The sequence below is a fragment of the Artemia sp. Qi Xiang Cuo genome, chromosome 15 (assembly GCF_049724085.1).
Source record: "Artemia sp. Qi Xiang Cuo chromosome 15, ASM4972408v1, whole genome shotgun sequence".
Classification (NCBI taxonomy): domain Eukaryota; kingdom Metazoa; phylum Arthropoda; class Branchiopoda; order Anostraca; family Artemiidae; genus Artemia; species Artemia sp. Qi Xiang Cuo.
In genome coordinates, this window is record NC_142808.1 from 5,038,793 (window position 1) to 5,051,749 (window position 12,957).

Sequence of the window (12,957 nt, forward strand, 5' to 3'; positions counted from 1 at the left end):
TGGTTAAGATATGATTCAAACCATTTCAGAATAACCCCTTGGATCCCTAAACGGCTTAGCCTATTTAATAAAATTTTATGAACCACCGTGTCAAAAGCCTTTCTAAAGTCTATAAATATTGAAAGTACTAATAAAATTTTTCGAGAGCACTATTAATTAAATCTGTTAGGCGCTTCACTGTATGTACTGTACAGTGTCTTTTTCTTAATACAAACCGGTTATCATTATTAAAAAACCGTAAGTAGTCCGATGGCTATAACGTCGTCGATGCATCATTTTATCATACAGCTGAGTAACTAGGGGCAGTGTTGAAATTAGTCATCAATTAGACGGATCCATTGTTGAACCCACTTCATGAAGCGGAGTAACTTCAGCCTCTTTTAGCCGATTATGAAATTCACCTTTCTTCAAAGAAAAGTTGATCAAATAAACAATATAAGGCAACAAATATACGATAACATGCTTGAACGTTTTCAGATTAATTCCATCATTCCCTGAAGAACTTGATTTTACCAATCCTATTATCTGTTTTAATTCTCCAACGTTCATTTCATCTGTAGATATTTCCAGTCCAACTCCCCTTTCATCACTAAACGTGTCATTAATTTCATTATTTTCAATATATGGATTCTCACTTATTGATTTACCAATCTTAGAAAAATATTCACCAAACAAATTAGCCACCTGGTCTTTTCCATCAACAAATTTACCATCAAAGATCAGACTAGCAGGAATATCGGTCTCTTTCTTCTTATTTACGACTTCATTTAATACTCCAAGTCACTTTCGTATTGCCTTTGTTTTCCTTAAATTTCTCTCCATAATATTCGGGGATGCATGACCGCCTTAGCCGATTTACTTTATTACGGATTTGTTCAAATTCAGTTAGATCTTGACTATGGTTACTATTTAAGTAACTCAAATACAATGTATTTCTCCTTCTAATTAAGTCTAGTAGCTCCATAGTTACCCAAGGTTTCTGGGGATCCTTTTTCCTCACCTTTATTCTCTTTACTGGGCAAGTTCTCTCAAATATTGGGTGCAATATGTCCATGAACTTATCGAATGCCACAGAAGTACTTTCAAATTCTTCATAAACTGGTTTTCATGACACGATACTTAGTTCCTCTCTAAACTTCTGTAAGTTCTCTTTTTTTAGTTGCCTTCTTTTAACCTTTGTCTTGCTCTGCTTTATCGCATATTGATATGAAGTCACTGCTACTATAAGAAAGTGATCGGAAGCCTCACTTACTGTAGCGTCAGCATAACAGCTATGTAATACCCGGGATCGCATGAAAATATTGTCAATAAGTGTAGCTGACTGTCCTGTAACACGAGTCGGAATCCCAACTAATGGATAAAAATCTTAACTGGCGAAAAGGATTAAAAAAATCTAAATTATCATTATAAAAACTCATAAGATCATATTTCAAATCCCCCATGCAAATGCAATCCAGATTACTTAATTCTACTGCATCCATTAAACCACTAAAATCATTTTCAAACTCCTCCCAAACTGTACTCGGCGGTTTATAAACCTCAGTAATCCATATATTCTTTTTACCAACTTCCAGCTCAAGGGTAAGAGATTCCACCTTACCTTCTATCCAAACTGATAGGTCTTCCCTTATTTTAGCAACAAAATGGTCCTTAACCAAAACTACCAAACCTCCACGTACCATTCTCTCTCTATTCCTTACAATAAGCCTGTATCCTGGAAAATTATATAACGACAGAACATGATCAGAAGTTTAAAAAGTTTCACAAAGGGCAATTACATCAAATTTACTATTCACATTATCAATTAACTGGAGAATTTCATAATACGTTGAAGTTACATGGCAATTCCAATGACACAGGCAAATCGACCTTGCATTCACCTCTAATCCTGAAGAAATCACATTCACATAACAACTATCTCTTTGCAGGGGAAAATCAACATTTATACTTTCCGGAAGTAAATCACCATAAAGAACATCTCCAACCCCAAAAGGATTACTCTCTAGAAATCGCAAGTGAGAAATATCACCCATCACCCTTATAACATCCACTCAAAAAAAAAACTGAGCAACAACAGAGGTAAAAAAAAAAGAAAAAAAGAAAAGACACTTCTAACTAACTCAACTATGACAAATTCAATAAGCATCAGCTAGGCTATAGAGCTGGCGCGGTGTGCTTTGGCTGGGTAATTTCGCGAAAATGCGACCTTTGTCTGTCCAAACGTTTTTCACACCGAACTTGTCCCGTGCACTATTTAATATTGCCTTTCTAAATTTCGTAAGAAATTCACTGACATTAATTCCGGATCCAGTAATTTTGATTTAGTTTTAAACACTTTGTACGCAGGTTCTTTTGATACCAACTTCACTGAAACTGGGGCCACAGGATCTGGATTTCTGCTGGCTAAATTTCGAGAATCTTCCGTAGAGTTGAGTTTTAAACGCTGAATCGACACAAAATGTTCCCTAGTAATAGTCGAAACTCCCATAGTTGACTGAACAAAGTTTAGGACAGTCGTATCAAGATCTGAGCCAGATGTCTGTCTTATTCCTGAGAATATCAGACAGTCTTGCATAGCTTCCTGTTCAAAATCATCAAACTTGTTCTCCATTGTAAAAATACGATTTTCTAGTGCTTCAATTTAAATCTTTAGTCCTTTAAGTAAGTTTTCAATGCGCTCAAACCTCGGATCTAGCACTATAGCATCATAAATTTCTGCAGTGATAATTTGGCTATTTATTTGTACAGCACCTGAAGACCCAGTTCCAATATTTTGCGCTATTTTTTCTGCAACACGTTTTTCTATATCTGCCACTAGCTTAGTCTTAGTTATCGTAACTTCTTCCTAGGTCGGAGCTAACTGTTAAAAAAGTCCAGAAATAGACGAACTAGAAGAATTTTCAGACGTCCCTGTTCTTGCAAACTCTTTGTATATATTGGGGAAAGACGCTACTTCTGTGAACGCTTGTCCCACCTTTTTAGTTTTCGATCTGTTTGCTTCAGTAATATTCTCTGCATAAGAAACTAAGCAATCTTCACCAACTGTCTGCTTGTCATGAGTACCGTAGCAGAATACTAGATAACTCAGTCCATTTCTAGTGGAATTTCTTCCAAGTAACTGGCCAAAGGGGGTAGTTAACAAACTTGGCTAAAGCAAGATCTCCGATAGTAAACATCTCTTGTTTGGAAATTCAGTCTATCAAGAAGCACATCGGAAAAAAAATACCGGTCTTAATTGTGAACTTTTATAATTGCTGAAGGTCACCGAATTGATTAAGTTCTTGTTAGTGAAATAATAAGTCTAAAAACAAGTGTTTACACTCTGAAGACTTGCAAGGAAAATTTACTGTCAAAAGAGAATTTGAAATAGCCAGTAAAACGATAATCCGTTTATAAAAATAAATCCAAAATGAAAGTCCACAGGCAGGGTTATATCCGAAAAAACTATGGTGTTAACAAAACAAAGTCTGAATCAATACTGATTTTATAATTACAATACAATTTTATAATTTAGTCATCTAGTCTTCAAGTGCAAAAGGTATTTTTTCCGTATTAAATTTTTCTGTCTGTTTTAAATTATTGCTACTACCATATATATAGGTCGATTAATGAATTCGTTAAGTTAGAATAAGTTAAAATAAATTAAGCGAAGAAAAAATAACACCAAAACCATGTTAACAAATGAACACATTTATAAATCTGAACTTAACTTACATTATTTTATTTATAAATGTGTTATAAGTATTACCATTTTGCTAATTATTTTCTTTTATGCTTTCACCGTCCCCTACAGCTAATCAGCGTCCCCCAGGGGGCGGTAGCGCCCACTTTGGGAATCACTGACCTAAGGCATCAATTTTGCATCTCGCGTGGAATTAAATCCTAAACAGAACCTCCACTCTAGGGATTTCTTTCCTAAAATAGGTTTTTTTTTTAGGTCTTAGGGTCGAAATGCTCCATTTAGGATTGTTAATGAATTTCTACCCTGGGAATTTTCTGGTTGTTTTCTCCTGTTTTTTTTTTCTTGAGACAGCAAGACACACAAATTGATTGGTGCAGTATTTTCAAAGTCTATGCCAAGATATTTTGACTGGAACACAGCATTGTGAGGAAGATAAATACAACCATAAAGTAAATTCGCTTTCTGTGTGGATGCGACCATTTCCAGCTGTTGGCTGGGTTTCGACAACTCCAAAATTCAGACAAAGTAACTATAGTGGTGCCTCCCAGAAGGCACCGCACGTTGGCTCCGTATCTTTTTTGCCTCTCAACTCAAATATGCTCCTTTTTTACCTGTGAATGCTTCCTGATCAGTGGTATTCCTTTTAGTTGTACTGTATAATGAAGATGACGAAGTGGGCTCGTGACCTTTCCTGGTACCAACTTTTTAGTATGAAGTTTGAAAACTTGTCAGAAACGGATTCATATGAAAGAACTCAATATACATTATTCTTGACTTTACAGAAGAAACAAGGTGGAAAATGTGGTCTGCACGTCTATTTTTGACCAACTTTTTTTTTACCAGTGCACTTACATGCTGTGAGTACTTTAGACTGTACCAAACGCCCCAACATTGGAACCAACGGTCCAAGGGCACATTCTTTAAAGAAAATTTTTCAGGGGGGGGGGGCAGACGCCAAAATAACAGTGGTGGTTGGGTGACAGGGAATATATTTCAGGATTATTTTTGTAGGAATAAGTTTATTTTTAAATACTTTTAGGAGCAAATTCTCATATAAAAAGAGCAATTAAATTGCATGCTAAATGAAACAAAATACAGTCAATTTTAAACAAAAAGGATTCCTGGCAAAGGGATCACTTTATTTAATCAATAACATATTTAACTATTATGCATTTAATCTTAAAAGAAAATCAGATTCAAAACAAAATTACAGAAAGATTTATTGCTTCCGTAAATCACAACTGATGTCGACTTGTCTTTATGGAATTTCATACTTTTTAGAATAGTTTACAGAAAGAGTAGAGATGCTCAAAAATCATCCAGCCTGCACAGCTACCACGTTTTGATTTTATACCGGCCATGTAGCTCTTTCATAATGTACCTCTTTCATAAAAGGACAATTCCCCGCCTCGAACTTAAATCCCTTATATATTCAGACATTTTAAAAATTGCTTTTAAAATATAAAATTACTTTTAAATTACTTTAAAAATAACATTTTAAAAAATTACTGACTAGCGAAACAAAACAAAATTTAAACTTAATATCCAGCTGTCAAATTATGTACATTGAGTTCGTTCGTATGGATCCGTTTCTAGCACGTTTTCAAACTCCATACTAAAAAGTTGGTACCACGAGAGGTCACGAGCCCATTTCGTCATCTTCATCATACAGTACAATTAAAAGGAAGACCACCGATCAGGACACATTCACAGGTAAAAAATGAGCATATTTGAGTTGAGAGGCAAAAAAGATACGGAGCCAACGTGCGGTGCCTTCCAGGAGGCACCACACTAGTTACTTTATCTGAATTTTTGAGTTGTCGAAACGCAGCCAAAAGCTGGAAATTGTCGCATCCACACAGAAAGCGAATTTATATTTTGGCTCTATTCGTCTTCCTGACCATGCTGTGTTCCAGTCAAAATATCTTTGCATAGGCTTTGAAAATACTGCACCAATCAATTTGTGTGTCTTGCTGTCTCAAGAAAAAAAGAGAGAAGAAAACAAGCAGAAAATCCCAGAGTAGAAATTCATTAAACAACCTAAATGGAGAATTTCGACCCTAAGAGCTCAAAGAAGCCCCTATTTTATGAAAAAAATCCTTAGAGTGGAGGCTCTGTTTAGGATTTAATTCTACTAGAGATGCAAAATTCATACCTTAGCTCAGTGATTCCCAAAGTGGGCGCTACAGGCCCCTGGGGGCGCTGCAGGAAACCAGGGGGGTACTTGATTGATTAAAAATCAAGTATTTTGCAGTGGGCATCAAGACATAGCTAATTGTAGAAAGAAAAAGCCAAGACAGATAGTCAAAGTAATTAAGAGGCAAATGTTTAAATGACGGGAGTTAGTATGACTTTCTTATTGGACAAATACTTGTTTGTTAGTTTTTGGAAAGGCACGCCAGTCTGCCTAGAGCCTCAGGCAGCCAAGCTGCATTTCGGGGGCGATGATTAGCTGTAGGGGACGGTGAAAGCATAAAAGAAAAAATAATTAGAAAAATGGTAACACTTATAACACATAACACATGGTGTTATTTTTTCGTCGCTTAATTTATTCTAACTTAACGAATATATAAATCGACCTATATATATGGTAGTAACAATAATGTAAAACAAAACAGAAAAATTTAATACCGAAAAAATACCTGTTGCCTTTGAAGACTAGATGAATAAATTATAAAACTGTAAAGTAAATATTATTTTCATAAATTTGTATATGAAAGAAGATATCACAACTTTGAAACAAGAAGAAGTATTCGAAAATATATCAACATGCAATATAACCTTATGACCCAATTCCAATAAATTGTAAGAAGAAGAAGAATGTAACATAACCTTAAATTCTTACTGTTGCTGTCATGTATGTCAGTGTGATTGATATTTGTTAAAGATAAGTAATAAATAATGCGACTATAATTGGTAAGTATTATTATATTTTTGTTGTAATTATATGTGCTTTATAATTAATGATATCATGGTTATTTATATTTCATTAAACACCTCTATATAAGTTTCATTTTTTCTACAGATGATAATGACTCTGTCTATGATTTGGATATGCTACATTGCTCTAACTTCAATATTGTGTGTCAAAGATAGGACAGCATTTTCCCAGATTAGACAATACAATTCCTTTGAAAGTGCAATTTCTGTTATTTGAGTAGAATTTCAAGCCATGGTATAAGCCAAAGGTTTGACCAGTACATAAGGAAACATGTTAAGAAAACAATTCTTACTTCATAATATGCAGATTAATCTTAGTTAACATATTTTGCAGGGGGAGAACCTTTATCTCCACTTCTGTTTTTGTATTTCCAGCTTTTCTATCACATTTTTCGATATTTATGTCTATTCTCAAAGTCTTGAAAATCGTTTATAAACAAACACCCAAGTTAAATTTAATGAAAACACCTAAGTGAAATTTAAATAATTGGTGAGTATTATTATTTTTTGTTGTAATTCTATGTGCTTCACAATTAATGTTCATTAAATACATTCATAAAAGTTTTATTTTTTCTACAGATAATAATGGCTTAACAAAAGAAAAAATGTAGACAATATAATATTGAATGTTTGAAATATGGCTTTAATGATTCGCCTGTAAATATTACATTGCTAGTGTGTCTGATTTGCCAGACAACATTATCAAACGAAACTGAAGCATTATACACAAACAAATAAGTAGAACAACAGGGAAATTTTTATACAAGACAGTGGATGATTTAGAACATTTGACTAAAATCATTGGTATGAAAAAGATACGGATTTAAGTTATTTTCGTACACCAAAAGGAAAATCTAGCCAACAACCGACAGTGGCAAAACTTTTCAACCGCAACCTCACAAGATGACGATGGCTTGCTTGCTTCTTTTAATATTTCACTAACGATTGCCAAATCGGGAAAATTTCATACTATTGGTGAAGAACTAATAATGCCGGCTATAAGTGAAGTAATACGTACTGTTTTACACAAGCCAGCATTTGATATTATCAAGAAAATTTGAGCAATAATACAGTGCAAAGAAGAATTGATGAAATAGCATAAGATGTTGAAGTCTCATTTTGTGGCTATTTAAAAACATCTCGGTTTTCTATTCAGCTTGACGAATCAACTTTGCCACGAAACGAAGCTTTGCTTTTCTGATACGGGCGGGTCATAAAGGAAGAATCGATATTTCTTGCATTAGATGAGTTTTTTAAAGACAAGCGAATACCTCTGAAAAAAAAAATACCATTAGATGAGTTTTTTTTTAAGAAAAAGGAATACCTCTGAGTAGTATTTCATCAATAGACACAGATGGCGCTCCAGCGATGGTAGAACGATACGGGGGTTTTCTTGCATATTTACAAAAAGGAGGTCCCGAATGCATACACAGTATACTGTATCATTCACCGCCAACATCTTGTTGATCAAAATTTAAGTGCACACCTACATAATTCATTACAATATGTAATTAAAGCTTTCAACGAAATTAGAAGCAGATAATTGAATGATAGATTATTTCAGCAGCTTTGCATTGAAAACGATGAAGAATTGAATCATTTGATACTTCATACAGAAATTCAATGGTTGTCACAGGGTACCTGTTTAGATAGGTTTTACAAGCTATTCAACTCGGTGCTGGAGTTCTTGAAAGTTAAAATGAGGATTTGCGATCCCAACTAATTAATCCACAGTGGCATCGCTTACTTGACCGATTTGTTTCAAAAATATAATGTAAGCTATCTTCAACTTCAAGGTGATGAATTGAGTTAAATAGAAACAAAATCTGTTCTTTCTGCGTTTATGACAAAACTTCTCGCGTAAAAGTGAAATTTCGGACGAGGGGAATTCAGCCAGATTTCAAATTTATCAGGAACAGAAAAAAAGATGGCGACATACTTTCTTATTGTGAGCACTTGGATGCACTTCATTCAGATTTGAATAAACGATGTGATGATATATTAAAAATGAATTTACCTGATTGGATTTTGGATCCCTTTTTTAGGAACAGAAGATACAGAAGATTCTCCACAGTTACAAGAAGAATTGATGGAAGTAATTACAAATGATGAATTGAAATTTAAACTCAAAATTGGCTACCAACAATTCTCAGCGCAAAAGAAGATCCCTACGACTTATCCACAAATTTGAGCTGTCCTTTAAAAATTGTTGATTGCATTTCCGTCATCATACTTAATGGAACGTGGATTCAGTGCGGTAACCGATTTATTACCAAAAAATGTAACCGATTACAAATAGTCGATCGCGGTAACTAAAATTACAGCTGACGAAGATAGAACCGAAAATTTCTAATTGGTAGCACCACACCATTTCATCCTTCACATCAAAATTAAGATACTCTTTTGTATCATCGTTATTCTGAATTGCGGTCCTAGAAAATTAGTACACCACTGATGATGGAAAGGTTTTTTCCCGAGGCGTTTGATGATTTATTTATTAAAATAATCAAAATTAGTCTTTTACACACTAATCTCTCTTCTCACAGATACAGTAATATTTATATCCCTTATTAATTGCTATTAAAATAAAATAAAAAATCTAGGGGGCAGTAGGTCAAATGAGTTTGGGAATCACTGCCTTAGGTCAATCATATGGAACAAGTAAAGCACTATGAGAAACAGTAAATATTGTGCAACTTACGAAAAAAAAGAAGTAATAACCAGGGCGGTCGTATCATCAGGATTAGAAGAACCATTGTAAAAAACTAAAAGAATAAAATTGACGCATCATTCATTTATTCAACTACAAACTTTGAAAATAGAACTTTCAATCTATCTAACTACCGTTGCGAAACTAAGAAAATAGCTAAAAAATAAACAAAATCACGAAGAAAATGGGAGTAACTCAAAACCAGATATGTCTGAATCACTCAAATCTAAAGATAAACTTCTCATGTTTTGTACTTCTTGGGAAGACGGTGGATCTTCAGTAAAATAAAACATCGGAGAGACACGTCCTTGACTGTCAGTTATATTTACGACCTGAAAAAGAAAACTAGCAATGGAAACTACAGAACAAACATTTTTTTTTTTTTTTTTACAACAGTTGCGGATTTTGAAAAAAAAAAAAATTTATAACTACACCTCAAAATGTTTCAAAACAGCTCAAACTACCAACTCAAGTCTAATAACACGATGTACACAGGTGCTTTCTAGCAGACCGTTTTAAGTTTCACATCGTTTGAGTTCCTGATTATTCCTTATTAATCGTCAGTGTGGGATTTCTTGTGACCGTCCGTAATCGTCCTTGTAATCGTAACCTTGTAATCGTCCTTGTAACATTGTAATCGTCAGTGTGGGATTTCTCGTAACCGTCCAAGTGACAGCCATCGTCTAAAATTTTTGCTTACGAAAAGCTCTATTTTTATATCTATGATTGTGCAATAAAGGAACTCAAATGAAGTTGGAATTCCATTACGTTTAATGGGATTAAAATTTAGAACTGTATTCAATGAGGTCTTATATTTAATTTTGAGGGAAACTGAAGATGGTAGACGGTCGACGCCCCCAATCAAATTGTTATCGCTGAAAAAGAAGTTCCAAATCCTTCCGCATTGAATTTCCTGACCATGGCGCCCTGAATAAAGCTATGAACAATAGTTTGCGTTTGAGTTAGGCGATTTTTAGAAATAGACCTTGCTAGAAATTACCTCCTAAATGTTACTGCTGCCAATCGCTGAACAACGTTGTCGGTAATTGCCTACTCTCCCCGACCGACCAGAAGTATTCAAGGCGCGCGGCTGGACATTCTAACACCTGTGATAGTCCATGCACGACAAGCCCAAAATGCGCTAATTGCAGGGGGTTATCACTTATCCTATAGTCTCAGATGCCCAGTTTTGAAAAAAAGCTCTGGCCAAGGATAATAAATGATTGTTAGTGGCAATAGATTGCCTTTTTGTCACTTAATATTAACGAAACCAAAGACAAAGATCTTCTGATTGATGAGCTTCTTGGTTATGATATGGTTTTCTACAGGAACATTTTCCAATTAAAGCCAATACAGATACTCTTAAGCGTTCGCCCACTCACCACATATTTGTACGTGAAGCTAAAAAAACTTGCAGACGACCCTATGCGCCTTGGAACTCCTGTTTGCTCCTCCCAGAAGCCTGAGCGCATGTCTTCTGATCGCAACTTACGGGCAATATAAAGTGCTGTAAAATGGCTCTAATTAATGCCTACATGCCATGCAATCGCAAGAACATTTCGTTCCATCTTCCTTCGCGGTCCTTGCCAGCAACTCCAGACACTTCTGCTAAGAGTGACTAATCTGTGTTTAAACTGGGATTGTAGCTGGTGGTATTAATGCTAGTCTTCTGTCCCGATCCGAAAGAAGTGAACTGTTTTTTGATGCTTTGCCAAGTGGCTATCAGCTAGTCAATAATGACAAACATTTCGCCTACATTCATAACCGTGATTGTTCTAGATCTAACCTTGATTATATTATAACTTCAAACGGATCACTCGTGGTTCCTCCTGTCACTGGTTTATGAGGATAAAATAGAGGGTGATCACATGCCTTTAACTTGTGAATGGAGTCGCTTGCTCTACTTGCTTATAAACGTTCTTCTAACCCAAAATAAACCAAATTAAAAACGAATAAAGCCGGAAAATTTATTTCTATGTTCTTTGCTCGCTGTTGTCGAACCTGAAAGTGCCTTTTCACCTTTTACAAACCTCAGTGAGGTTATCGACAGCTAAGATTGATCTTTATTACTACTATGACCAGCTCGTGCATTTTTTTAAGTCAGCCGCTTTAGCCTCAGTTCCTCTTGAACGTGTTAGAATCGGCACCAGAAAGCCGTTGTGGAATGTGTTGAAGTGAAAAAAGCTAAGCAACGCGTGAAGTTTTGGCTACGCCTTTGAATTGCTTGTGATCGGCCCAAGTCTGGCGAAGTATCTTAAATTAAACAAAATTCGAAACATTTCGAGAACGAGGATTGATTTTGTGAGGACGAATTAGCGATAGTACTAACGGGATTTAAAAAAAATGCTAAGTCTCCTAGTGCAGATAGTGTAGTAAATGATTTTCTTAAATATGGTGGATATGAGGTTAGAAGTAAGTTACTGAATATTATAAATATGATTTTTGAAAAAAGAGGAAGTACCTTTGCGATTTTAGGAAAACCCTAATTAAATCCCTGTATAGAAAATGTGATAAGAGTGAATGTTATAATTATAGAGGCATTAGCCTGATTTTCTATGTAGCAAAGTACTTAGCATGATGATACTTTTTAGACTTAAAGATTCTTTTTAGACTGAAGATTATAAATATGATTTTTGAAAAAGGGGAAGTACCTAGCGATTTTAGGATAATCCTAATTAAATCCATGTATACGAAAGATGATAAGAGTGAATGTTGTAATTATAGAGACATTAGCCTGGTTTTGTAGGTAGCATATTACTTAGTATGATGATAATTTTTAGACTTAAAGATACTGTAGGCAAAGTTTAAAGAGACGAACAGTGCAGTATTAGGAAGGATAGAGGACGTGTCGACCACATTTTCACTCTTGAGTTAATATTTGATAACTGCCAGAGTCATCGAACAACTTTAGCCCTAAGTTTTATAGATTATGAGCAAGCATTCGATTCAGCTGTTAGAACAGCTTAAGCAAAGGTCTTATCCTTGTATCGTATACCAGACAAATACATTAAAGTGATTAAAGCTATGTATGAGAATAGCACTGCTGAGTTAAGCTAGGAAATGATGTCAGTGGTTGGTTTCGTATTAAATCAGGGCTTAAGCAGGGTTGTAATTTTTTCTCATTTATATGAACCATTTTGATGGACTTCGCCTTAAGGAGCACAGGAAAGACAATGGGAGAAAACAGAATCAAATGAGGAATAAAACTCTTGGACTTTGATTTTGCTGATGATTTAAGCATCCTAGATGAAAGTGTGAGCAACATGAATGAGCTTTTAGAGTTTTTGTGAGTTCAGGGTGCAAGAATAGGTTAAAAAATCAATGTTGAGAAGACCAAGTTGCTAAGGCTGTGAACAAGTGACGATAAATGTGAAGTTGGGCAACGAGAAGATCGACCAAGAGGTCAGCTGCACTTACCTAGATAGTATTATCAGTAAAGACAGTGAGAGCAGTGAAGATTTTAAAAGTAGAATAGCCAAGGCTCAGGGTGTTTTTTCGCAGTTGAAAAAATTTGGAAGAATAGGAAGGTAAGTCTGTGAACCAAGATTAGAATATTGGTAGCTACATCATGGAAGCTACAAATATGGTTCTGGAGCATGGACGCTCCGAAAATGGAGGAAAATTT

The 12,957-nt window shown here is 35.1% G+C and overlaps 1 protein-coding gene across 4 annotated transcripts in view; it reads right to left on the bottom strand.

The window, feature by feature from the left end:
* Nucleotides 1-9,183: 9,183 nt before the first annotated feature.
* The window catches only part of LOC148943256 (cysteine protease ATG4D-like), a 73,276-nt gene continuing 69,502 nt past the window's right edge, over nt 9,184-12,957 (bottom strand). For 3 of the 4 annotated variants that reach the window (XM_089101925.1, XM_089101926.1, XM_089101928.1), the window contains exon 9: nt 9,184-9,664. In XM_089101925.1, the coding sequence (XP_088958051.1) occupies nt 9,506-9,664 (159 nt within the window). In that variant the 3' untranslated portion in view covers nt 9,184-9,505. The remainder of the gene's footprint in view (nt 9,665-12,957) is intronic. The other variant, XM_089101924.1, reaches the window with a different exon arrangement.